Source organism: Phyllostomus discolor, chromosome 8 (assembly GCF_004126475.2).
Source record: "Phyllostomus discolor isolate MPI-MPIP mPhyDis1 chromosome 8, mPhyDis1.pri.v3, whole genome shotgun sequence".
Classification (NCBI taxonomy): Eukaryota; Metazoa; Chordata; class Mammalia; order Chiroptera; family Phyllostomidae; genus Phyllostomus; species Phyllostomus discolor.
Genome location: NC_040910.2, coordinates 51,202,027 through 51,228,003, shown reverse-complemented (window position 1 = coordinate 51,228,003; position 25,977 = coordinate 51,202,027). Strand labels below are relative to the sequence as shown.

Below are 25,977 nucleotides of genomic sequence, written 5' to 3'. Positions count from 1 at the left end.
TGGAGCACTAGAGGGAAGATGTTTGGTTTTCGAACCTATTGTTTGAAAGCCTTTGGAACGTGTGAGGGGAAACGTCAGCAAAGTGTTTGTGTGGGCATTCTAGAGAGAGGCGGGGCTGAAGACAGCGATTATGGGATTAAGTACCTGGATGCAGGACTGGCTGAGAGCCTGGGGCTGGCCCCCAGACACGGGGTAATCAGTGCTTCCTTCAGTCAGAGCGCTTCCAAGCTTGTTTGGGAAGCCGAGGCTTGCCCATGTGGACACGCTGGGCACGGAGCGCAGGCCCTCCTTGACTGAGTGTTGTAAGGATTAAAGTGCTGGCTGTGGGCATTCCTGGTGGGGCGGGGGTGGGGTGGGGGCGGATGGCTGGCAGAGCCGCAGGGGTGCTGGGGAGACAAGGTCTGTCCCATCCCGCAGCTGGGCTGTGGGGAGGGGAGGATGCCCAGGGGGCAGAGCCCTCTGGGAGAGGGGATAGGAGGGGAAGCAGGACTGGGCATGTCCTGTCCCAGGCAGGGGGTGATATCCTGCTTGAGGAAAAAGGTACCAGAGAGAGGGAGGGAGGGAGGGAGTGGGAGGGGTTGGGGTTGAGTTGCTCTGGGGAGACTTGGAGCAGACAGGGTCCCCTGCTATGGTGTCCCACCTGTTGGTCCCCCACCCCAGCAGGCTGGGGTTTCTCTAAACCTGTTGCTCAGGAAGAGGAAAAATGGAGTCAGGTGGACAGAGTCTTGGGTAGAAGCTACGCTAAATCCTAACACTACTGCGGCTGCAGTATTGCCTCTGCCTGTAACTGACTCATCTTGCTGGAGACGGGAGTGAGTTACCTTGGCAGTAGGGAGTTCCCCGTCCTCTGAGGCATCGAGCAGAGGCTGGAGGCCCCTTGCCAGGCCTCAGATGAGCGTCAGGTTGGTGACCTTTTTATGGCCCTTCAGAGGAGGTGTCATGTGGACCTCCTGTTTGGGGTGAAGTGAAGGGAATGGATTAGTGACCCAGGAGGTGGGCTCTCCTCCTTCCCCTCCCCTCCTCTCCCCTCCTCTCCCTTCCCTGACACCCTCCATCCCTTCTCCTTTTCTCTTTTTTCCCCTAACTGTCAAAATGAAATTCACTTTACCAATGATAAAAACTGTAGGTGCTCACTGTGCAACACCACTCAGACCAGGCTGGACGGGATACTGAAGAAAACAGAGATCACCTGCAACCTCAACACCCCCGAAACAAGCCGGGACTAACATTTGGAGGATGTGTGTGTGTAACCTCTAGATGTTTTAAATGCACGGATTTTCACAAAAATGATGCAGCACGGTCCATGCTGTTTTGTAAGGTATTTTCCATCTTCAGGTACATTGTTACCATTTCAGTCTCTGTGAGCTTCCCCGTGTGGGGGGCGTTCCTGGGCTGTGAGGCCGTCTGGTTTTCCCTGGGTTTGCACCCGTCCCTGTGGGCGACATGCACATGTCTTTGTACACGTTCGCTCACTCTGAGCACTCCAGCGGCTCATGTCTGGACGGAAGCCTGACCGATGGTGGGGACAGCACATCGAGGCCCTGGAGGGAAGGGGCCACTCAGGTGACGAGACCCTCAGCGAGCTTTCAGCCCCTCCTGAGCTGCCTCCAGGTGGGGTGGGGGCTGGGGTGGGGTGCACAGTTTTCTTGGTACTTTCTGCTGGTGGGTTCGGGCTGTTCCCGGCCGGGCTGGGCCATTGGGAGAGTGGGTCTGATTCTTCTAACGTCTATGGCAGTGCAGGGCAAGGACCGCCCCGGAGCCGGCGGATTTCAGAGTGGACTGTGGGAGGCCTCCTTAGCAGCTGTCCACGGACCAGGAAGCTGATGCCCAACGCGGAAGATTTCAGGGGTTGGACTGTGTGTTGGCGTCATTAAGATGGAACCTGGTGCCGACGCTGGGAGCTGGCCGTGGGCGAGGTGGAGAGCACTGGGGGCTGAGTCTGGAAGGGCGGGGTGTGCAGCGCTCACTCCACATGGCTGTCCGAAGGGTTTGTTTCTCTGGGGGAGTGTTAAGCAAATCAAGCAAGGATCGTGGTCTGCTGCTCACTGCCCTCCTCTAGTTCCAGCAGGGGCGGGTAGAAAGCTCTGCGACATCAACTGGCAGCTACCAAGTGGTAACCAGTGAGCTCAGAAGACTCGGGGGCTGCGTGAGTTCGTCAGCCGCTCATGGGTGGGGTGTAGAGCTGTGCCTGGAGGACAGGTGGGCTCATGTCCTCCAAGGTAGATCGGGCAAGAAGAAAGTGGGACAGGTGGACAGGTCCGGGGACCCGGTAGAGGGGGCCTCAGAGAGAGAACCAACCAGAGCACCTGCATGAGGCCTGAAGGTGGGGAAGGGCCAGCCTTTGAGATCCCTGCCCACGTGCCTGGACAGCTCCCTTTCCCTGCGCTGCCTGAGGGCCTCGGACCCTGTGTCCCCGTGTGCCTCAGGCTGAGGGCGGGGAGGATGCACTGTCTGGAAAAGGGGTGGCTGTGGGCAGAGCCAGGCACTGCCGTGTCTGAGAATGTGCCCGGTCAGAACCCCGAGGGCCCGAGGGCTCACTTGGAAGCAGCGCTGGAGCAGATCGGGAAGCTCATCCGAACAACATTCCGTTGTACAGATGAAGACACTGAGGCCCAGAAGCCTGAGGTTATCTGCCCAAAGCCACACAACAAGGCAGTGGCAGGACCCAGGCAGAAGGCCAGGCCTTAACGCCCTGGGCTGTGTCCTGTCTGAGAGGCAACTTGGCCTGGTGGAGGCGATCTGGGCAGGGAATTAAAACCAGGGTCCCAGGCTTGGGACATCGGACATCTCTGAGCCATTTAGAAAAATGGCAGAGTCAAATCTGCCCTGTCTACTTCATGGTACCATTGCAGGAAGTGTGAGAAGATCTGTGAATGCTGCAAGGCCTTTGCCCCCGGCACCCCTCCTTCCTGCATTTAAAAGGGTGATGTCCCCAGCAGAGGGCTGGCCTGTGGACCTGCGGTGGGCAGCTGCCCCACCGGGGGACGGGCGGAAGATCAGGGGAGGCCTGGTGCTTGAGTAGTGCAGAGCCCAGGGATGGCTTCTGGCTTCTGGCTGTGGACAGAAGGTCTAAGACCAGCAGGATCAGAGGCTCGACCAGACTTCTGCTTCCTCTCTTCCCTTCCAGCCCTTTCCATGGGGCCTGACGGTCCCAAGCTCCCGCTGTCCTGCCAGGAGCCAGCCGGTCCATGAGTAGGAAGGGCTGGGGGCCGGGGTGTCCATCACAGGCTCCCCAGCCCGGAGTCCCCTCTCTCACCCCCTTTCTCCATTAGGGCTCATGCCTGCATTGCTAGGGTCCCTCCCCCTTTCCCTGCCTCCCTTTGGATCTACCTCCCAAAGGTCAATGGCAGAAAGGAGGGGGGAGAAACAGAAATGATGATGACTTTGATTTTTCCTTCTGCCGGAGCCTGGGGAGGGTGGTTGTTTTGCTTCCTGGACCTCAGCGAAGAATTCTCTGCCAGACAATCATCTCGGCACTTTCACTGCTTTCTGAGGCTCTGCTAACTGCACAGGGTCGGCTATTAAATGGTCATCAAACCTCAGCCTCTATCCCATCAATAGTCATAAAGTTGGGGAGATAAAAGCCATCAGTTTTCCATTATAGCTGAAAGCAATACTGTGGATAGCTATTTTCTGAATGCTGCAGATAGATGTATTTTAACTAGATCAGGGTTTCCAGGGGCCCCAGCTCAGCTGTGGGCCTTGCTGGGCCTGCGCTCACCTGCCAGGTGGTGACAGTGGAGGAGGGGCCAGGCTCTCGCTCCCTCTGCCTGCTTTCCCCACAGAGCATTGGAAGGGCAGCTCCTCAGAGTGGGGTGCACGTGGAGGCTGCTAGTGGGACTGGGGGCTTTGACCCTTTGTTCTAACCAGAGACTGTGGCTAAGTGCCAGCATTGTAATCTGCTCATTCTAATAAAAGGGACTTTCCTCCCTGATCTCAGGCTGCGGGCAGGCCAGGGGCTGGGCCTGGGTATGTACTTGGAGACTTGAGGGGTGTCTGGGCCTCTGCCACTGCCTCCGAGAGAGCTGGGAGGCAGATGTGGAATGTGGGAGGGTGGCTGCTCCCCATACACAGTCCCTGCAGCTTCTCACAGACGAGCAGGCCGCTTGGGAGTGGAGTGGGGTTTGCATCAGCTCAGCTCGCAGTGAGCAGCGGTCACATGAGTCCTCAGAATGAACTTGAATAAGCTGTCATACTCAGGACCCTCCTGCCTCTGGTTCCAGAAGGATCTGGGTCTGAGCTGCCTCCCCTGGACCTCTGTCTGCAGCCCCTGCCTGGGCACTCCTTCCTGGCGCCCGAGTCCAAGCCTCTCCGGATGTGTCACTTGCCTCCGCTTCTCCTGCCCCTGGGATCTTCAGGGACAGGTCCACTGCCTGGAATGGAGAGTGCCCATTCGTCGGAGAAGGCCTAACTGCTTCATGGTTAGCACCTCTCCGAAGCCTCTGTGTCTTCCAGGAAGCTGTGCTATGCGCCCTGCTCCCCAGCCCCACTGTGCCCCAGCCCGTTGGAGCTGTTCGTAGGATGACTGCACTCTGAAGTGTGTGGACTTGACTCCACAGCACTCTGGGGTCAGATCACATTTCCTGAGTTTTCTGAACCAGTCACTGGTTCGCTCTTCCTCCCTGGCTAGCAGGAAGTGCCTCCCCTGTGGGTGGCCTGCAGGGTGGTCCAGGCTGTCAGCAGGCCAGCTGGCTGGGGTAGGGCTCCTTCTCTGACAGCTTTACTCTGGGGCTGGAGCCTTCATCCTCTTTGGAGCACCCCTGTGCCTTTGCTGTAGTGAACCCCACTGAGCCCAGGCTTGCCCAGCAAGAGCCCTCAGGCTGTGGGGCTCCTGTTCAGCAGCTTGAGGGGCTCAGGTTTCATCTGGCCGGGGGAGTGGCTTTCTCTCTGCCCCATGGCCTTCTCCACCTTCTTCTCCAGGCCCTGGGTGTCTCTAGCTCTTGGCTGGCCTTCATCAGGCTTCTGAAAATAAGGCTTTTTTAAAAAAAAATTACTGATTTTTTTTAGAGAGATAGAAACATTGATTGGTTGTTGCACTTATTTATGCATTCATTGATTAACTTTTGTATGTGCCTTAGGGAATCAAACCTGCAACCTTGCTCTAACCAATGATGCTCTAACCAACTGATGAGCTACTCAGCCAGGACTGAAAATACAGCCCCTTCTTAGCGGCAGGGACACCCAGGCCTTCTGGCCTCAAAATCATGCCAGTGGTCTAGAAAGGACACACCGGGGGTGGGGGAGGGGAGAGGAAGAAAAAGGTCTTCTCACTGCTTCATTCCTTTTCGTCCTGTACCTCGGGGCAGGTGGGACACAGCAGGCTCCTCTCCCGGTTGACCCCCCGCAGCCCGTGTCCTGGTTCTCTCTGTCACACCGAGGCTTGGTCACTCACCGCCGCCCCCCCCTCCCCCCCGCTCCCCCCCCCCCCCCCCCCCCCCCGGAGCCCAGGCCTGACAGGAGGCCGGGCATGATTGATCCTCACGGAGTTCCTGAGTGCTCTGTCTTCCTGAGAAGGTACCATAACCTTCCCCTGATGACACAGGTGGTGCCAGGCATGCCTTCCAGTGTCACCGACTCACAGAGGACTGTTTGTCCCCCACCAGGCAACCCCTCATTATAACTAACCCTAATCGGAGACGGTGAGTTTGGGGCCATCGTGGTTTGCTGTCCCGGGGTCTCTGGCTGCTCCCCTGCGTCTGCTGTCACTTCCTGCTAAGGGATCGTCTGCCCTGGGAGGGTCCTTCTGTCTTGCCTCCCGCTCTCTTTCACCGGTTTCCGTGGGGAGAGGCAGTGCCTGCGTGGTGGAACCAGACACGTGCTCTGAGCCACCAGACTTGAGGTGAGGAGATGAAAGGTTTCGTTCGGGGGGGGGGCACCTGTTTTAGGGACCAACTTTGTACTCTGTGCAGGCGGCTTCCTCACTTGGCAGGCTGCTGGGCGCGCGGCCTCCGGAAGTGCTCTTCTGCTGTAGCCCTCTAGGTGAAAAGTACATATTTTAAAATGGCTTTGGAAAAGGGACAAGAGAGTGTATTAAGGCCTTTTGGAATTAGAGTTGGTTATTGAGATGGATAAGGTTACAGGAACTTTGTTTTCTCTTTAAAATATTGTGACCGGATCCTCATGGTTCTTAGTTTCCCTGGTGACTTTAGGTCACAACAGTGTTACTGCCCCGGGCAGGGATTCAGTGAGGGTGGTTTTGGTCTTGGGGGTGGGTGTTCTTGCCCTGGAACTGTCACTCATCACCACATGACACTGAGCACCCAGTGGGGGATGGGACAGGGATGGGGACCTGCAGCAGCGGCACCGTGAGGAACAGGTAGAAATCACCCACACTGAGGCTTCTCTTCAAATACAGGGGTGGGCGGGCTGGGGTTGCATCGGCAGCTCGAGGGGAGGAATGATCCCTGGGCTGGGATCCTGGGTCCTGCTCCAAAGTGGTGCCCATCTCCCTGGGAAACCTCAGAGCACTCTTGGGGTTCATCCTCTGCCTGAAAACAAAGGGGCTGAATGAAGTGGTACTTACCTCAACTTCTGTGTCTCATAAGCTATGACCTGTCTTACTTTTGGGACTTGGGGCAGGCGAGTGGGGAGGATGTGGGCCGAGGAGAACCGTGGGCTCAGGGCATTAACAAAGTTCCTGCCGCCCAGCCAGGTGGAAGAGCGAGGCCTCTGTGCTTCGTCTTAGGATTCCGTAAGTCTACTTGAGAAGATGTGGGTGTGTGTAGTTTGTGGGTGCTGCACTGCACGCATACATGTGGCTGAGTGGGGTGTGGGGGTCAGAGAGATTCCAAAGAGCCACGGTGTGTGGATAGTGCCGAGTGGCTGAGCTGTTAGGAGGGGCTTGCAGGTGGCATGGATGTGCCAGCTCCCCCACCCCCTCCCTCACTCTGGCATGCAGACAGGAGCTGGGCAGGTTGTGGGTGACCCACTCCCCTCCGGGCAGCAGCTGGACCACAACTCGGAGAGTTCTGCAGATACCTTTACTATTCCCCACCCCCACCCAGAGAGGATGTAGGGGTGTGCTTGGCTCATAGCCCCCTGGGTTCTCTGGAGGTGGGGTTGGTGTGCAATAGCTCATCTCTCATGCATCCTGGCCACTGCACCTCTGACTCAAGGTTTCCGAGGTCTGGCAGCAGGTCCGTGGGCCCTGGGACACTTCTGTGTGGTATTGGGGCTTCCCAGGCCCAGAAACACAGGGGCCAGGCAGGCCAGGGAGAGACGTAGCCTCCTAATGGCTGTGGTCAGAAGAGCAGAAACGAGGGAGTCATTCCTTGGTGACTGTCGCTCCAGGTCACCGAGCCCCTTGGGGGTGGCGGTGGGGGGAGGGGAGACAGTGTGTGTTCTTGGGGGGATGAGTGTGTGCTCACATAGGGCTGCTGGAGTGAGTGCATGTGTGTGTAGCAGTGCAGGAGGGGCGCTCGATGTGAGGGGTCCTGCGTTTTGTCTGTGGATTTGGTCAGCGTGCCCCGCCCGTGTATCTGAGCTGTAGGTGCTGCTTCTGCAGAGGAACTGCCTTCTCCATTAGTGGTGATGACTGTAGGCCCTGCACAGCTGAAAAGGGGGAAGCCTGGGAGTGGAAGGGAGGGCCTCGTCCCTGGGGACCCTCTCCCTTGGGGATCTGGCCACGACCCCTGCCTGCAGGCCTAGAAGGGCAGCGCGGCCCTGCTCCCTCTAAGACTTGGGCTCGGTAGGAGTGTCTCTCCCTTTTCTTGTACCTCTGGGGTCAGGGGAAACGGAAACAGATGAACCCAGGGAAGAGCCCTCCCGGCTGGCTGCCCCCCGGCCCAGTGTGCGCTCTGGGGCTGCAGCCCTGTCTTGCCTCACACTGTGACGCCACTGGGGCCTGCTGGGCACAGACCTGAGTCCCTGAACATCTGCTCTCGGACCCCAGAGAGTGAGCTGCCAGGGGGGTGCCTGACCCACCCCCTGTTGCTGGCACTGGGAATGCCACCCTCTCAGGAGGCAGGCTTGCCCCAGAGGATGTGGCCTTCCACGGCAGGTGACACTGACAGAGCTCTCCTGAGTAGGGCACCCTGGCACCGTTAGGAATGTTCAGGCCTGACCCCACCTGCTCTTACAGCGTGCTAAGGCAGCACCGTCGTTACTTGTCTGTGTTCAGATGAGGACACTGAGGTCCAGAAGCGTTGAGTGACTTGACCCAGACTGCCCGGCTGCCGAGGGGCAGCAGGTCCTGCAGCAGCCACCGCGCAGGCGGAGTTTGCCCTGTCACTCTGCCTCATCTCCCCGCTGCGGCTCCACCAGCTGCAGGGCTTGGGACACTCTGATCCAGGTCCCTGCTCACACCGACTGAAACAGAGCAGCTGGGTCTGGGACCCAGGAAGCCAGTTTCCCTGGCTCCTGGGGTGATGGCAGTGAGGGTGGAACAGCAGGGCACTCGGCACACCCACCTGTCCCTGGGGCCGGGGCCAGAGCCTGTGGAACGTGCAGCCTGACATACGAGGTCGCTTCCTAGGTCCACCCGCGAGGAGGACTTTGTGTGCTGGTGTCTCCCCTTCTCCTCGTTCTCTGGGGTCTTTCTAATCAGAGAGGGAGTGTGCAGGGCTGGAGAGTGGCCCAGATTTATCTGCTGTTCACTTGTGTGGAACATCCAAACACTTTCGTTTTAATATCCAGCTGGCATTTGTACTATTAAAATGACCCCTGCTTGTTTGTCCTCTGGAAACAATCAGTATTTGCTGTGAGTCCGGACAGTTGTTGGAAATGGGACGTCAGTGTGGAGAGACTCCAGTGCTGTGTGCAGGGCAGACAGAGGGGCCTGGCCCCCCTGGAGACTGAGTTAAAAACAGCTGTGGCTATGCAGGGAGGGGCAGTGCTCCTGTGCAGGCCTGGCTGACCCTGAGGCAGCACCTTGCCAAGTGCAGCATCCTGCCGGGCCCCTCTAACCCCCTGCTGGGGGGCACACCTGGCCCTGGGCGACCCAGGAGTCATCTGGGGCCTGAGGAAGTGAGGCAAAGACCCCACAGCTGTCCTGGCTTGACCCGTCCCGGCCCTGGTCCTGGTCCTGGTCCTGGGTAGGAGTTGTTCCCCTAGGGCTGTCACTGTGTCCTGTAGGTCCTGGGGACCATCAGGTGGAGGGGTCCTAATCCTCTCCACTAGGGCAGACTGGAGGACCTACCCAGAGAAGGCCCTGCCTGTCTCCCATGGGGAGCTAGGCCCAGCCCCAGGTGGGCAGCAGAGACAGAGACCCTGGGGAGGGAAAGCCTGCTTTTGGTAGAGTGGCTGTCCCAGCTGGACACACAGAGGGTCTCAGCCTGCATCTGAGCCCAGCTGGGGTGGGGTGAGGGTGGGGTGCAGGCAAGTGCCTGCTCTTGGGGAAGGCTGTGCATGCCTGTGAGCGGGCTGAACAGTGTCCTGCCCGGAACCACAGACTGTGGCCTGTTTGAATAGGATCTTTGCAGATGTAGTTAGTGAGACGAGGTTATACTGGAGTAGGGTGGGTCCTGAACCTAAGGACCTGTGTTCTTACCACATGGGGACAGCAAACAGGGAGACACAGGGAGAGGAGGCCGTGTGGAGGCGGAGGCAGAGCCTGCAGAGATGTAGCTGTGAGCCCGAGACTGCCAAGGACTGTTGGGGACTGGCTGTGCGGAGAGGCTGGGAAGGCTCCCCAGTCCCTTTGGAGGGAGGTCGGCCCAGCCAACGCTGGGCCTCAGCCCTCTGGCCTTCAGAATGCGAGAGAATGAATTTCTACTGTTTTTTCATTGTGGCAGCCTTAGGACACTAATACACTGAGGAGAGTCCCCACACTTCCCAGGGGCCTCAGCAGCCAGAACAGGGGGGTCTTGCTGCTGTCGCTGTTGCCCCAAGGCTGGCTGGCTCTGCAAAGTTTAGGATGGGTAATGCCCTGGAGAGGCAGGTAGGAGGGGCTCAGATGTGCCGGTTCTGCACAGGAAAGGCTGGGAGAGTCTGGGGGCTTCCTGAGAAATGGGAGAGAGAAGGATGGGGGTGCCAGGGCTTGCTGGGAAAGGATGGGCTGGGGTGTGTGTTCTGGACCAGAGAGGGCTGTGGTTTCCCAGGGGGAGGGAAGAGCTGGAGGGAGACCTTGATTCTGAGGGCAGAGACCAAGCTGGACAGTAGGCTTGAGAGGCGCTGGCCTTCCTCATGCCTGAAAAGCCCAGCGTCCTCTGGGTGGAGCCTGGACGTCATTCTCCAGGGGAACACAGACAGAGCATGTTCAAGGTCAGACAGCCCTGTCTCTGCCCCCATGACTGTCACCCCACCTTGGGCCTCTCTTGGATGCTGCAGCCCCCATCAAACCTCAGAGGGTGATGCCCGTTGCACATGGGAACAGTGGCGCCCAACCCTGTCCGCAGTTGTTAGAGGACGTGTGGCCTTGGGCCAGCGCCACACGCAGGCCTGGGCTCAAGCCCCAGCCCAGCACTGCCCAGGCCGTCTGCGGTCATAATCTTCTCTTCATGCCTTGGTTTCCTTCTGTAGAGAGTGGGGGACTTCGTGGCACCTGTCTCAGGGTGTCCATGAGGATTAAACATGGTAATGCTTTTAGACGTGCTTGGGAACACCTGGTAAACTCTCAAAATCATTAGCTCTTGTTATTTAGTATTGGTTTGGTCAGTACGTGCAAAGGCAGGACTGAAAGCAAATGTGTGCAGAAACATGAAAGGCACACAGCACCAGTTTCCAACGTACGGGGTTCAGAGCCCCCAGCGGCTTCCCCTGCCCTGGGCTGGGTTGTGGGCTTCTGTGAAGGGCGCCTGCCCATCTGTGCCCCGCGCGTCTCAGCCTTCCCCCTCTCCTGTTGCTGGCAGCTGCTGCTCCTTTCCTCACAGAGGGAGCGCGGCTCTGGGTCTGGCTGCTCGGCAGGAGTGGGACTGGCACAGCCCAGCTCTGAGGTCTCAGTTCTGGGAGGAACTGGCCATCCCTAGGGAGGACCAGGCCTTGACTTCTCAGCCTCTGCACTGGCTGGCTCTGCTCTGAAGGGGGACGCTGGGGTGAATTGCTGTCCCCTCTGCCCCTTCAGAGCAGGAGGGGTCAGAAGGGTGGGTTTGGCGAAGGCCTGCTGTATGGGGCTGAGCGGGAGTGAGTCCTCCCTGGAGGCTGGCATTGTATATGGCCGTGACTCGGCCACTGTAGCCCCGTCCGGACATCAACTGCGCCTCGCCCCATGAGGTGACATTCCATGTGCTGTCTGTGTTTGAGCGCAGGGTGGGGCAGGAGCCAAGGACGCTGTTGCATCTTATGCCAACTCCTGAATGCCCCTTGGGGTACAATTATTTTGTGTTTCATTTACATTCTGTTCTGTGCACATGGATTCTTCTTATCATGGGGTCCTGGACACCCTCGTTAGAGTGAGCCCTCACGCCTTGCAGATACTTTGCTGCAGGTCTCCAGCCACCAGATCCCAGCTTGCCCTTCCCAGGTTGCTTCCTGGTTCGGGAGGGTTCTGTTTTGAGGCCTCTGGACAGCATGTTGACTGCTGTGTGATTTGCATACCTACCACCGCAGAGGGCTGTATCCACTAGGTGTTCAAAGACAGCTCTGCCATCGGCTGTACAACTGGTCTACCTTCCTCACCACCACAGGCTCAGATGCCAAAGCTCAGCCAGTGTGCCCCATGCCAGTGCAGCAGCAGGTGGTACTCTGTCTTTCCCTTGAACACCAACATGTCCGCCACCAGCAGAATGCAGATGAAATTCAGGTTGCCGGTAAGGGCATCCAGTGCACGTCCACTAGGCCAAGGGGCAGTAAGAAGGAGTGCTACGGAACACCCGGCCCCCGTGGAAGACCGTCTGTCCACGGGGTTACCTTCCTGTGCAGGTAGGACTGCTACTGGAGTTCGGGTGTCAGATGTCAGCAGTCTGACAGGCTTTTCTCCCTTCGGGCTCTGGGCTTCTTGGGCTATGTCTGCTGTGGCTCTCTTTGAGTAGACCTTGACCACTCATGGGTACTCTTGTTTCCCAGTGGGTCTGGGCCGAGGTTGGCAGCCGTCCACCCTGTGTGCCACCAGCCTGCCTTTGCTGCCCTGCCCAACTCCCTGCACTGGGACTTGCATGGTCAGCTGCTGAGTGGTTCCACCTTGGCTGAGCTGCTAGATGCTGTCTCCTGCTGTGTGCCCCAGAGGTACAGCAGGAGAGGGACTGAGGGCCTGGAGTTTGTTTTACAGGAAGTGCGGGACGTCCAGTGGTGTGACTCGCCTGCTAGCCTACTGGGCAGGGGGCCTACCTTCCACTTCAAATTCCCTTGGGGAGCTTAGAGCTTTTTCCCAGTGGATCTGGGGAGCCCTTATCCCTCCCGCCCCTGGAGAGGATGGAGGCCAGGGTGGACTGTGTCTCAGTCCATTCAGGCTGCTGCGACAGAACACTAGGGACTGGGCGGCTCGCAAACAACAGAAATATGTTTCTTACCGTTCGGTGGCTGGAAGCCCAGGATGAAGGCGCGGGCACACTCACCGCCTTCCTGGTTCACAGGCGGCCGTCTTTCTGCCATTCCCTCACGTGGTGGGCAGGGGAGGGGGCTCTTTTCTAAGCACCCTAATCCCATCATGAGAACTCCACCCTCATGACCTGATCACCTCCTAACACCTCCACGTTGGGGATCAAGTTTCGACAGGAATTCCGAGGGGACAAGTTCAGTCCACAGCAGACCCCTCTGTGGGCGGGGGCTTCCTTCTGCACGAGCCAGAGGCGGGGGGCCCCGTACAGGCTTCTGCCCTTTGCACCCAGACTCCAGGGCATCGCTCTAGGTTCTGGCTCAAGAACCCACTAATTTCTGCTTCCCGTGGCTGCACCGTTGGCCATGATGGTCTTCCCTCTCTCCCTGGGTCTGCCCGCACCATGTCTCAGTTTACACTCAGGATCCTCTCCCCTCTGCACTGTGCTCCTTGGCAGAGCCCCGCCAGATATGTGTGAGAGACTTAGTAGAAACAGTGAAGAACTTTACCGGGCCTCAGAATCTGCTCGTGCTAAGATAAGTGCATTCAAACGCTTGACGAGCTAGAGTCTTTTCACTCCTCGTGTGTTGGGCAGGAGTCACCGTCTTTTTCCTGCCCTGGAGGAATGGTCTGCCTGCACACTTCAGCTTCTCCTCGGTTGAAGCCAGAGGCTGTAGTTCAAATCCTCAGAAGCTCCAGGTCCTGAGGTTTCATTGATTTATAGCAGAGGTTTTCAGTGGATCAGAGGGCTGATCCACTAGGGCCCACTGACCAGCTGCTCTCCCTGGGTGGGTGGCCATGGAAATCAGAGGGGTCTGATTTCCGCCCAGCCCACTGCCCGTGAGAGGCGCTGGCGGAAGCTGACACTTTGCAGGACTGTAGCTTTGCGTGCTCAGCTCTGGTGTGGCACCAGGCGTGGCCCCCGGCCCTCTGGTTCCCAAGGGATGCCTGAAGTTGTTGCTTGTGTTGGAGCTGGAGAGTAGAAACAGGGAGAACCCTCGCAGGATTTGAGACTGGGGTGGGGGCAGGGCCTGTGCTTGGAGGGCCTGACGACTCTTTACCCGAGCAGCTGCGTGGCCTTGTGTCTGTCAGGGTGGCAGGGCCCTCGCGCAGTCACATGTGGGCACACCTGTCAGCGAGCATCCTGTTTGCAGGTGAGACCGCAGCCTGGGCTCTCTCCTTCCTGGACGCTATTTCCGTGCGCTCCACCTTTGCTGACAGGTTGGAACCCCCCAGTTTATAGATTTTACTGTTTTAAAGCCCTTTTTGTGAAACACTAACCTCAGCGAAGGGGAAAGAAGGAAGAAGAAAAAAGCTGAGTTCAGCAGCTGCAGTTTGCTATATTTTTCATCTTGCCTCAGCAAGTTGGGGCCACCAATAATCTGGTCTTATGTGCCCCGGTGATGCTTCTGCTTATGACTTCGCTCTCCTAAGGGAGCCGGCACCACTCCCCTTACCCTCCCTGCCACTTAGGTGCCGGGGCCGGGGCCAGGGCAGGGTCTGCACAGGAGGTGGAAGTACAGAAGGAGCACTGGTCAGCAGGGGCGGGTCATTAATTTTGGAATGGTTTCTGAAATCAGCTAAATATTTCCTTTTAACCAGTTTCCCCAGCTTCACAGCCTTTGTTAGTTCAGGAAAAATGTCATCTATAATGGATGTTGCCTTGATGAATCGCTGCAGAGAAGCACAGTGTTCTCATTAGTCTATATAATGAGAAAGACTCCTGGCGGTCGCGCTGCTGCCCGGATATTTGATGGGGGGGCTATTTGTCTGCTCGGTCTGTCCGTTCCAGAAGGCCTGGATAGAGGACAGGGGGTTGGGGGTGGGGGTGGGCCGAGGGTGTGTTTGCCTGGTGCTCTCTGAGGGCAGCCCCCAGCCACACCTGGTCCTCCCTGCTGCCGGGGGCTCCCGGGTGCCGTGAGCAGACTCCTCCTCTGCTCCACCACCAGCCTGCTGTCCCTGCTCTGGCTCCCTGTGCTGGGAGCTGGTCCGTCCAGTCAGCTGAAGAAGAGAATTTGGTTGTAATAGTCCTGCCTCATTCTCACTCTTTTATTCCTGAGGAGAAGAAGAATAATCGTGGAGACAGTGAATTCTGTTTTCCAAAAGTGCTTTTGCATGTGTGAGTTCACTGGTCCTGTGGCTTCCTTCTGCGAGCTCCTGTGCAGGCGTCGGTGCCAGTGCCTGGCGCTGACGGGTGCACGTTTCCAGGGCAGCCAGCACTTTGAGTTTTGACCCGAGGGCTCCGCTATCGCCAGCCCCCTCTGCTCTCTGCCTGGTTGAGAATGGACAGTTTACCCAGCCTTCTCCGCAGGGGCCCATTGGGTTTCTTCTGTAGGTTCTCAAGGCACTTCTTCATCTTAAGTGTGGTGCTTAAGGATGTGTGTTAATTCTTGCAGGCCCCTGGGGCCTCCTTGAGCGAATGGCTGTTACCAGAGATAGCAGAGATACTTTTCCAAGTTCCCAACAGCCACCAGGCAGATCGGAGGAGGGGAGGAGAGGGCACTGGGGTGGGGGAGTGGGGAGGCTGGGCTGTCTCGGTGCCAGGTTAATGCAACATTGATGCATTTTGCTGTCTTCCAGCTGGAAGCCTGCTTGTAATTTTCATGGGGAGGTGTTAGGACAGTTCTTAATTCTCTTCCTGCTTAGAGGAAAGTCTTTGTGCCTTCAGATGTAGTCCCCATCCATTCGTCTGACTGTCTGTTCATCTGTCCATCCATCCATCTACCCAGACACTCATCCAGCCACCCACCCACCCACTCACCCGCCCATCCGTTCTTTCCTCCATCTCCCTTTCTCCTTCCACCGAGCAGCTGCCGAGTTCTATGTGGTGTCAGACACTACTCTGGGCACTGAAGACTACTGTGAGCAAAGTGACTTCTGTTCTGAACAGTGGTGCCTCTCAGTTGGGAGGACCAGAGATGAAAAAATATAAGTTATGATACAGATAGTGGTGCAGGCACAGTCACTGGAGTCTGTGGATCATGCTCTGCGTGGGGGCAGGGCACTGGGAGCAGAAGGGCTGGCACTGGCAGTGGGCTTGGAATGGTGACCTGGGAGAGGTGTTGAAGAGGAGTTGGTTGGGGGCAGAAATTCCTGGCAGTAGCTCCAAGTGACAAGGAATGTGTGTGGTTGATATTTCTGCAGGGTTTGGGTGGGAGGGAGGGGGGAGCGTGAGGGTGGGTGAGGCAGCAGAGACCAGCAGGGAGCCAATGGCAGGTGGGAGAGCGTGGAAGCCCAGGGAGTCCTCCTCTGGGGGTGTCGGTGTGGGGGAGGGGGGCTGCAGTCACCAGAACAGCGTGTGAGTGGGGCCCTGGGTGCCCTGGGTGCCCTGCAGGGCTCTGGGCCGCTCTTGCCAGAGACCACCAGACAGCTGTTGTGGATGGGCATGTGTACAGAGGACGAGGACTGCATTTTGTCCTGTATAATGCTCACTTTTTGCCCCAATTTTTGAGGGAAAAATAAGGATACCCATTATACATGGGTGGTACTAATTCCATAACCATGTAAATGCCTTTAATTCTTTTATTTAATGCTCATGTGTTAAAAGTGTAACTCTAGAAAGCAATAATGGTATCTGTATGCAAAATAATACCCTGGAATATGGTAATAGGTTTTGTTTCTAAATATAAATAAATAAATAAATAAATAAATAATTGAATGACAGAATTAAAATGAAAGATATTTTTCTGAAAACTTGGGCCCCAAATGTGGGTGTGCACACTGTACACGGAAGCCCACTATACAGGGAAGAACACTGTGATGTGCCCAGGGCCGTGGCTGGCAGCCACATGGCCGGGTGTGAACGGGGAGGCTTGGCGGCTGGGACTTCGTCCCTGGTCCCTGGGCCTCTCTGGCTGGTCTGCTGTGCGGGCCAGGCATCCGCCTTGGACCCCCCCGCCCCCCCACTCCTGCCCCCTTGCGTGTTGGGTTGAGGAAATGTGACTTGATGTGAGAGCGTGCCTGAATCTCGGTAACAAATTGCCGTGGAATAACAGGGTTTGGAAGGATTGTGAAGGCTGAGAAGCATTCTTCCCTGGGGGCTGGCGGGAGGGGCGGTGCTGGAAATAACAAAGGTGGGGAGGGAACTGGGTCTTGGAGTGGGAGGTCCTGGGCGTCAGAACGGGGAGGAGGAGGTCAGAACAGCTAGACCCCAGAGCAGGAAAATGGAGCTAATGAGAGCCCAGGTGTCAGAGTTTCGGGACTAATTACCGGGGTTAGGAAGACCAGGGAGAGGCCGACCACGGGCAGCCCGGACCTTGCCGCCCCTTGGCCACTGCAGGACCACCTGCTGCCCTGACTTGAGGTGGTGGACTGGGAGCTCTTCGCTCTGCAGCAGCAGGGAGGGGGCGGTGGGGAGGGGGAGAGGGAAGAAACCTAACCCCATGCCACCAGCCAGCGTATCAGCATTCAGAGAAAGTTGGAAGAAATCTTTCAGCCGGCTGGCTACCTAGCTCAAGGCTAACCACACTCTTAACACAATAATAAGTCAATCCTTACTGAATAATTAAATAGAGAGCCTTCATAAGTATTGACTTAATGTGACAGCAAGTCTATAGTGACTTGGGGTTTGCTTATGTAAACACAGTCTCTTGTTCGGCTTACTTAGCAGTTCAATGAAACAGAACAGTCCTTCAATTAAAATCAAATGATGCATACATTTAATTCTTTTCTCCTCTTACCAGGTAATAATAGGTTTGGAACATAGGTGAAGGGATGGGGAGAAAAGGGTCCCTGCCTGCACGCCTGGGTTTTCAGAGGACTCGAGGGAATGTCCCCAGTGCTGGCATCCAGCAGAAGGAAGTCGCCTTGGTTGCCACCCCTGGGCCCCGGTGGGGGTCCTGGTGGGGGGGCCCCAGTGGGCGGGCCCCGGGGCCTGAGGTTGACTTTTGCCCCATCCAGACCCTCCCGATCCTCTTTCAAAGCAGCCTTTGGTTTGCCACTGTGGTCGGTGTGTCGGACTCTTAATGGGGCCTGGGTCTGATGGATGGCTCTGGGCAGTTGGGGTCCAGTGGTCAAACCGCAGCCCTGCAGGTCATTTTCTATGGGCATTCTTATGGCCCCTCTCGAGGAGGGGTGCTGGTGAGCTCTTGACTGGATGGAAAAGAGGGGGACAAAGGGGAAGGAGGCACCTACTGATTCCCTTGGATGATGACAGAGAAGAACCTCCCTGGTTCTGTGGCCACAATGCTGGGATGCGGGGGGGCAGTGGTGGGCTGGGAAGGAGATGGCGGGGCAGGGACAGGGGCAGCGTGGTGGCCGGGAAAGCCCCCGGCTCTGGAGCTGAGTCTTCTGGCCCTGCTGCTGCGATGTGCAGTGAGTTAGCGATCCTCCCCAGGCCTCTGCTTCCTTGCCTGTAAAACAGGGCAGTGATGCCAACCTCAGAGACCGGCTGTCAGAGCAAAACATGGTGGTGTCGGGGAAGCACTTTGTGCGGCTCTGTGTAAGTGCAGGAGGTGCTTGTTCACAGATCAGACATGGTGCATCCCCTCGTCCTGAAGAGAGAGAGCCCGTGCCTTCTGCATGGAGTTCCACGCTCAGGATGCTTAGTGGTGCCCCCCCCCCGCCCCCCCAGTGACAGAGGCTGCGGGTGATGGTGGTTGTGTGCATTTGCTCACTGGACATCTCTCGTTCAGTCCTCGCCACAGCTGTGTGAGCTAAGTGCTGTTGCTGCCTCCATTTTGCAGATGAGCCACGAGGGCCAGAGAGCTTTACTGACCTGCCTAAGGTCAGCTAGTGAGTAGCTGAGCGACAATTTGAACCCAGTGAGCATGATGCGATGCCAGACTAGCCCTTATGACTGGGTGTGCTTCTGTGGAGGGGTCGGGGGGTGGTGGTCCTCCAGGAATTCAGGGTCTCCTGCGAGTGGAGATCAAACTCTTCTACAGGTAGCAAGCAGCCTGTCCTGAGGTCTTGGTCAAGTCCACGGTCTCAAGTGCAAGGCAGAAGGGCTCAGGCTGCCTTCCCAGTGTGGCATCAAGCCCTGCCTCCCGCCTGCCAGCTCCCAGGAGCTGGGGCTGCCTCAGATGAGAGCCTGTTCTCTGGGCGGGCAGCCTGCCTCTCTCAGTCTTTTTGCCTCAGTGGACAGAGAGGGCGTTGAATTTGTTGGTGCTTCTGGAACCAGTATCATTTTCTCTAACTGAAGGCTTTCAAACATCAGTGTTTATAACAGGCCCTGTTCAGTTAAACTTAAAGAAAAAACTACAGTCTCGAAGCAGCTTTATTAGACGACAACGTAATGGGCAGCGCATTGCAGTAGCATCTCTCTCTCCCTGCTCCCCTGGTCTGTGACCGGGTGCAGAAACTGCATGGTCTCCTGCTTTGATCTCAGCGTGGTTTGAGTTTTCCCGCATCGGCACTGTCTGCATCCTTGTCACTTTTAACAGCGATGTAGCTTTCTGTGGCTTATCTGAGCCGTCCCTCTCTAGTTGAGCTGGGGAAAGAACCCGAGGCTGGGCGCGTCTTCTTTCCCGAATTTTACCATCGTTTATTTTCCAGGTTGCTCCACGGAAGCACCCTCGCACTTCTGGCTCTTCCACGTGGTGGGCCAGACCCGTTCTGGGTTTGGGCTTTGGTCTGTCTGTGCCCTTTCCGGTGCGCACCTTTTCTGGCTGCTTTGAACTTGGACAGAGAAGATCGTATCTGGTCAGAGAGCGAAGCTAAGTCGTAGTTATTTTTTTCTGTTTTAAGTGACAGAGACCCAATTAGCTTAAGAAAAATTAAAAAGGAATTTATTGGTTCCCAATAAAACATAGAAAGGGCAGGAGAGTGTTCCAGCATGGATGGAGAACATTGTGCTAAGTGAAATAAGCCAGTCAGAGAAGGACAAATACCATATGATCTCACTCATATGTGGGATCTAATGAACAAACTGAATGAACAAGGAAACTGGGGACAGACTCATAGCTAGAGAGCAGGATGGCAGCTAGTGGGGGTGGAGGGATTGAGCAGAAAGGAAAAAGGACTCACGGACATGGGCAACAGTGTGGCGATTGCTGGGGAGAGGGGGTATAAGGGGACTAAATGGTAATGGAAATAATATAATAAAGATTAAATAAAATAAGTAGATAATAAAAAAGGGATTTATTGGTTCCCAATAAAATATAGAAAGGGGCAAGAGATCATTCCAAGGACTCAAATACAAACAAGTCTCTTCTCTCATCTTGTTTCTGCTTCTCTCCAGTTTAGCTCCTTATTTTGATTGTTCCCTGAGGCTGGGACAACGGCCCCAGTCTCTGTGGGCTCACATCAATGGTGTCTCATAACCAGAAAGGAGAGGAATGTTCCCCCATGCCTGCTCTGTTAGCAAGGCCTCAGGGAGGGCCCTGTTGGGCCTGGCTTGTATTACCTCCTGGTCCCTAGACCAGTCAGTGTGGCCAGGGAAGACACTGTGTGGTTGGCTCTGCCGGGGTCGTGTGTCCTCCTGCAGCCCAGGAAGGTAGAGTGACATGTTTGACAGCCTGGCCGGAGCAGGACGAGCCCAGCCCAACTCCAGGGGAGCGGCGCTTCTGGGCGGAAAGAGGAGGTACCAGTGCATGCTTTCAGAATGCCTGGGAGGAAAGGAGGCCCCAGTGTGAGGCAGCAGGTGGTGGCAGTGTCCTAGACCGGCAGGAAGGGCTGGAGGAGCAGGCCATCCATGGTGAGCCCCAGAGGTGCCACAGAGCGGCCCTGTGGGCGAAATCCACTTTCCCCTTTCTCGGTGTCACATAACATTGAACCCGCTGAATGAGGCCCCGCACCGTTGGAGGGGGCCCCAGAAAGTCATTCCAGAGGCACATGGGCCCACTGAAACCATTTTCTCTGCATTCCCATAAATGGTCTGTGAAGCCCATTAGGAGTGATTTGCTCTTCCTGGGAACCCTTTTTTGCCTCTGTGAAACGTCGGTTTGTGTGAGGCAGTGCTGGTGGCTGCCTGCGAGCCATGGGAGCCGTGGTGGCTCGTGGCTGCAGAGGTGGTGAGGAGACCCTGTCCTCACCGGTGGGGGCCTGTCCACGGTGTGCTGCCCGCAGGTGCGTACACATGTGTCCTGCCTCCGGAGCTACCCTGTTCGAACTGTGAAATCTGTCTGCTTTATGGGGTTGCTCAGAAACTTAAATCAGAGAACAGTGTTTGGCACATAGTAGGTACTCAGAAAGCATGAGCTTCCTTTCCTCTTTCTCCACTTCTCCAACCAGTAGAAACCTATTGGTTTCCTAAAAAATGGGAACTTTGGGAAGTTGATAATAACTTCAGACCAAAAAGCTGCATCTTGGCCAGCACTGGAATGTTTGGGGGTTCTGTGGGAGCGATTCACCCCAATTTTATATGGGGCCAGACAGATTTGAGAGAGTGTATGTGTTTGGGAAGGTGTTTACACCCCGGATCAGGGAGTATCTCCTTGACAGGTGGTGTCCATATTTTCCCTCGACTGCGGCCAAGATGGGGAACCGGGAGGCGCGTGTCCAAGCGTGGCTGTGTCTGGGGGGGGGGTGTGCGTGTAAACGTGTGTGCTCTTTGCCACTGGACCGGGAGCTGTGGCCTGAAGCATTGCCTCCTCGTCACCTAGAGGGCTGGTGAAAGTGTGGATTGCTGGGCCCCACCCCAAGGTGTCAGATATGCTGGGTCTGGGCTGGGGCCTGGGAACTGGCGTTCCTGCCAAGGCCCCAGCTGAAGCTGATGCTTTGGTCTTCGGACCGAACTTTGGGAACCACTGACCTGAAGGAAGCCCACATGCCCCCACCCAGCCTGGATGACCTCTGCTTGGGAGGGCCGGTCTTCACACGGGTGCTCGCCTTTGCAGGAGCCCGTCTGCCCTTCCCACGGGGTTGCTGGGTCTCACAAGTAAGAATCCAGAAGACCCAGTTCAATGTGGTTAATAAGAAGTATGTTTCAAGTACGGCACAGGATGCACTTATACTAAAACAGTGTATTAGTGCTTATCTGAAATTCATATTAAATGGATGTCCTGTATTTAACCTGGCCACTGTTTAATCAGACTGGGGGTCTAGTGTCTGTGTCCGCCCCTCCCGCTGCTTCCCTGTGACTGGGGAGGCTGCAGCTGCTGGTGAAATGAGCCCAATGATGGTTTCTGGTTTTGGATGGGTCTGCCCACTTCCCCAAGCTCATCTGGTCATCTTCAGTTGGTCTCGGCAGGATGGACTTGGCTTGTGTTCACGTTGGTTCTCTTGCTGGCCCTTTGTTTTTCTCTTGTTTTTCTCTTCTTTTTGCTTCTCTCTCTCACTCTCCCCCCCCCACCCCCACCCCCGTCTCTCTCTCATGCTCTCCTCTATGCCATCTCTCTTATGGGGGCTCTTAAAGGAAGAAATCTCCAGTGTGATGGGCCTGATCCCGGAAAGTCTGTCCTGGAGGTGAGAACAGAATCAAAGACAGGTGGCCTGGGGGCACCTGCAGGGAAGAGCAGCATCTGGCCCAGAGGTGGCACGAGATCCCCAGCTGGCTCGCCGCACACTGTGTAAAGGATAACATTGGCCTTGGAGACTGCACCTGCCAGGGCTGCTGTGGGAGCGGTCCCACGGCTGGTATGTGTCGTGGCTGGAGTCGGGTGTGTCATGGGCTTGGTGCAGACAGAAGGCTCTGGCCACCATGACCTCGAGGGGCGGAGAGGACCTGGGCCATCAGAGGCCTCCTGGAGACTTGGATGGGACAGCCTCATAAACGGCTCCGTTTGTCCCTCTCGCCTGCCAAGGCTGCTGTGACACTGAGAATGGAGGAACAGAAGGCTGAGTGGCTTCCCCTCCCTTCCCCCTTCCCCTCTGGCCGTCTGCCAGCCTCGGGCCTTCTTCCTCCCTGGCTGGCACTCTGGATAGAGTGCGGGCCTGCTCTCGAGGAAGGAGGCCACAGACTCGGGGGAGCAAGCCTGCTCTGCCCTGCTAGTTGCCCGGGGGTCTGGCAAAGGGGGCCCGTGCCCCGCCTCCTCTGTCCTCAGCATGGCATGGAAAGTGATGCTGGGGTGGGAAGGGCATTATCCCCCTGGGGTCCAGTGGGGTGACTCGAGCCTGGTGGCGAGGGAGGCGGGAGGGAGCGCTCTCCCTGGTGTGTTCATGTTGCCTGTCTGGGACCCAGGTCTGCCTTGGCGGGGCGAGCAGGTGTTTTTTCCTTCTTTCAGACACAGAGACAGCTGTCCCATTTGTGCTTGCCAGTGGCAGGCACAGTGCTGGGGACGGGATGTGTCAATAGAGAGGGAAGATAGGGAGGACGGATGCTGCTTCTCTGTGCCCACCCCTCTCGTGTCCCCTGTAAGGGAGGCAGGCAGGCAGGCTCGCCCCGGTTGGTAACTGGGGACATGGAGGACAGGTCACATCACAGGCAAGGGCTGGACAGAGCATGGCTTCGTGGCAGCCCCTCCTCTGGCAGCAGCAGGGTTGCCCCTCCCTCCTCACTGAGGGTCCCACCTGCGTGGGGCCTCCTCTGCCTCTGCCCCCTGGCTTGCTTCCTTTGCAACCCCCTCTCCTCTCACCAAGGCGCTGACCCTCTTTGTGGTCTGTTGTAGCCTCCTCATTCATTCTTTTGCTCCTTCAGCCTGGGGGCCTGGTGACATTTTGAGAGGCCTCGTGGGTGGTGAGGCCAGGCAGGACCCCAGGATTCCCAGGGGCGGGGACTGGAGCACTGACTTTGCAGAAGGGACTTGAGGTTGGTGTGCCAGGTGGGAGTGGGGCTGTCTGGAGGCTTGCACACCCACTGGTGGTGTGCTGGGTGGACAATGCGCTCCCACCTGGTGGCTGTCTGCATTCTGTCCTGTCCCCATTAGCTGGGATTCCTTCCTGGCACCGAAGGGACCCACATGCCAGTCCCATCGTCAGTCTATCAGTCTTGAGGCAGGGCTCAGTACAGTCCAGAGGAAGGGACCTACCGCCTGGTCCAGACCCGAGGGGCTTCAATGCAGAGGTCAGCAGAGCCTGCCTCGGGGAACGTTGGTGAGACTCAGCAGGGCGACAGCAGTAAGTGTCCGTGCAGTGAAGTGTGGGGTTGCCTGGTTCAGGCGCCGTCTGTAGTGGGCATATGGAGATGGGGAAATCCACAAGGTGGTGGTCTGTGGGGAGGGCGTCTCAGGGCAGGACAGCAGGCGGGCCTGGGGAAGCAGCAGGGGTAAGTGGGGACTGTGCGTGGTCAAATGGCATGGGAATGGCACCTGTGTCTTGGCTAAGAGGTGGTGTTCGGAGCCTCCTCCGAAGCAGGAGATGGGAACTTGCGGCCCTGCTATCCTGCAGCTCCCACACCTTGCAGGAGCTCAGCTCCGGCTCCAGGCTGCCAACCTGCGGTCCCCCTCAGTGCTGGGGCCTGACCCCCCTCCCTCCTTCTGGAGGGAGACGTTTGGCCAACACCAACAGTGTGGCCTCTGAGGGTGCCAAGTGCCACAAACTGGGGGCCCTGAAGCAGAGGTGTGTGTCCTCCCAGCCCCAGAGCCCAGAGGTTTGTCATCGGGTGTCCTCAGGAGCATCTGTCCTGTGCCTTTCTCTCCACTTTTGGGGTTGCTGCAGCCCTTGGTGTTGCTGAGCTGTGGGTATATCCTTGGAACCACGGCCTCTGTCTCCACATGCTGTGACCCGTGTCCCTGCGCCTCTTCTTACAAGCACACCAGTCGCTACACTGAGCCCGCTCTGCTCCTCTCTTACTCCTGCCACGCCTTGGTCACACCTGCGAAGAACTTATTTCCAAGGAGGGTCCAGTCACTGGCACCAAGGATAGGGCAACAACATGTCTTCTTTGAGGGTGACACAATTCAACCCACAACAGGTGCTTAGAGACTGCGTTTGTCTCCAGATCCCCTGAGCCTGTTGACATCTCCATCCGCCCGCCCCCCTTCCCCATCCCTAGCACCTGGCCTCGTTCTTGGGGCTGCAGAGCGTTCTTGGGGCTGCAGAGCGGGACTGACAGACGCTGGTCCCCCCACTCCAGAGGAAGTCTTACTATATCAGGGCTGGAGGCCTGGTTGGAAAAGCTGCTTTTCCCCATTTTGGGGCTGGGTGGTGCTGCGCTGGGGGGTGTATTTATGGGCAGGAGGGCTGGGGAGGTAACCGCAGGTTCCGTTTACTGTCCTGGGAGAGACACGTTACATTTGCAGTGAGGCGGGATGCGGGCTCCGGAAGGACCTTGAGGGCTTCGGCGTGGGAGCGGTGGGACCTGCCTGCAGGGGCGCCTGCCTGGTGCCGGAGGCCTGGGACGCCGTCCTGCCTCCGCTGCTCTGCACCTGGGGACCTGGGGTGTGTTACTGAGCTTCTTGGAGGCTCAGCTTCCTCCTCTGTAACAGGGACATTCATAACAGTGGCTTGCCAGGCAGCACAGGGTTTTTGTGAGGATTCGGTGATAAAAGGTGGCTGTGTGCATGCAGTTATGAGACCGTGTCACTAGTGCCAACAGAGGGACGGGTGGTGGCCGGTTACAGTGTCAGGGGAAGAAGAGGCTGATACTGCTTGGTGGGATCTGGAAGCTGGTGGCTTGGGGTAGGGGAGGCTTTGCTCTGGTTCGGTGAGGAAGAGACAGGCCGGGGATGCCCTCAGGGTGTCTCACTGTAGGGCACTCGTACCGCCTGGGGCAGGTTCTGTGGACCTCAGGTGCACGAGGACAGGGTTCACGTGCCCCTTCTGCAGGTGGGTAGAGTGGTGTGTGGATGGATTCGGGCAGGTCACCAGGAGTGCGGCCAAGCTGAAAGCGGTGCCCGGCTTTCCTGCCTGGGCCCTGGGTGCTCTGTCCCTCTGGCTGAGTGACCCACCCAGCGTAGACTGTGCCTGGACTGCAGTCTGTGCCCAGGAGTCCTGTCCCCTAGGAGCGCCCAGCCTGAGCCCCCACAGCTCGGTGCTCCTCCTCTCCTTCTCCCTCGCTTCCTCCACCCCAGGAAGCTGGGGGAGGGTTCCTCTACCGCAGAGGACATGGGAAGGCGGCTACTCTAATCTGTCCTCTCCATGGGTCTTCTCTCAACACCAGGTCCCGGCTGGCGGACTTCCACACCAACTGTCGTGCTTCCTACCAGACGCTCACCAGTTGCCCAGCTGACAATTACCAGGCGTGCCTGGGCGCCTATACTGGCATGATCGGTAAGCCACCCCCACATGCCCAGGCTCACAATGGCTGCCGGCTGTCCCCGTCTCAGCGGGCAGGGGCCAAGGCCCAGCGGTGGGCCAGGGGGCGGACAGTGTGAGCTTGCCTTTCTCTGTGGCAGGTTCAGATAGAGCTGCCGTGGGAAACTGGAGGAGAGGGTGGCTCTTCATCATGGGGGGCAGGGGACAGGGACCTTATAAAGCTTTTGAAAAAAGAAGAACGAGTAACACTGACTGCAAGTTGGGCCCTCCAGGTGCTGTGCTAAGCAGTTCACATGACAGCAGTTGCTAGGGAGGTTTTGGGGCGTCCATTCCACAGACAGGGAAACTGAGGTTTAGAGAAGCAGAGTGACTGGCCCAGGCTGGCCCAGCTCGTGAATATCAGCACTGGGGTCCAAGTCCAGGATCGAGCCTCGTTGCACTCACTGCAGAACACACTCTGCTGGGTGGCCCGGGGGGAAGCAAGGGCCGTGCTCTGGGAGGGCAGCTGGGGGGGTCTCTTCGGCCACCTGGGTCTTTCTGCCCCTGCTGACCCC

General features: G+C 57.3%; 1 protein-coding gene across 1 annotated transcript in view; it reads left to right on the top strand.

Moving 5' to 3' along the window:
- GFRA2 (GDNF family receptor alpha 2) overlaps positions 1-25,977 on the top strand; it is an 80,246-nt gene that overhangs the window by 40,225 nt on the left and 14,044 nt on the right. The window contains 1 exon segment of the mRNA XM_028522008.2: positions 25,329-25,438. Coding sequence (XP_028377809.1) covers positions 25,329-25,438 — 110 coding nt within the window.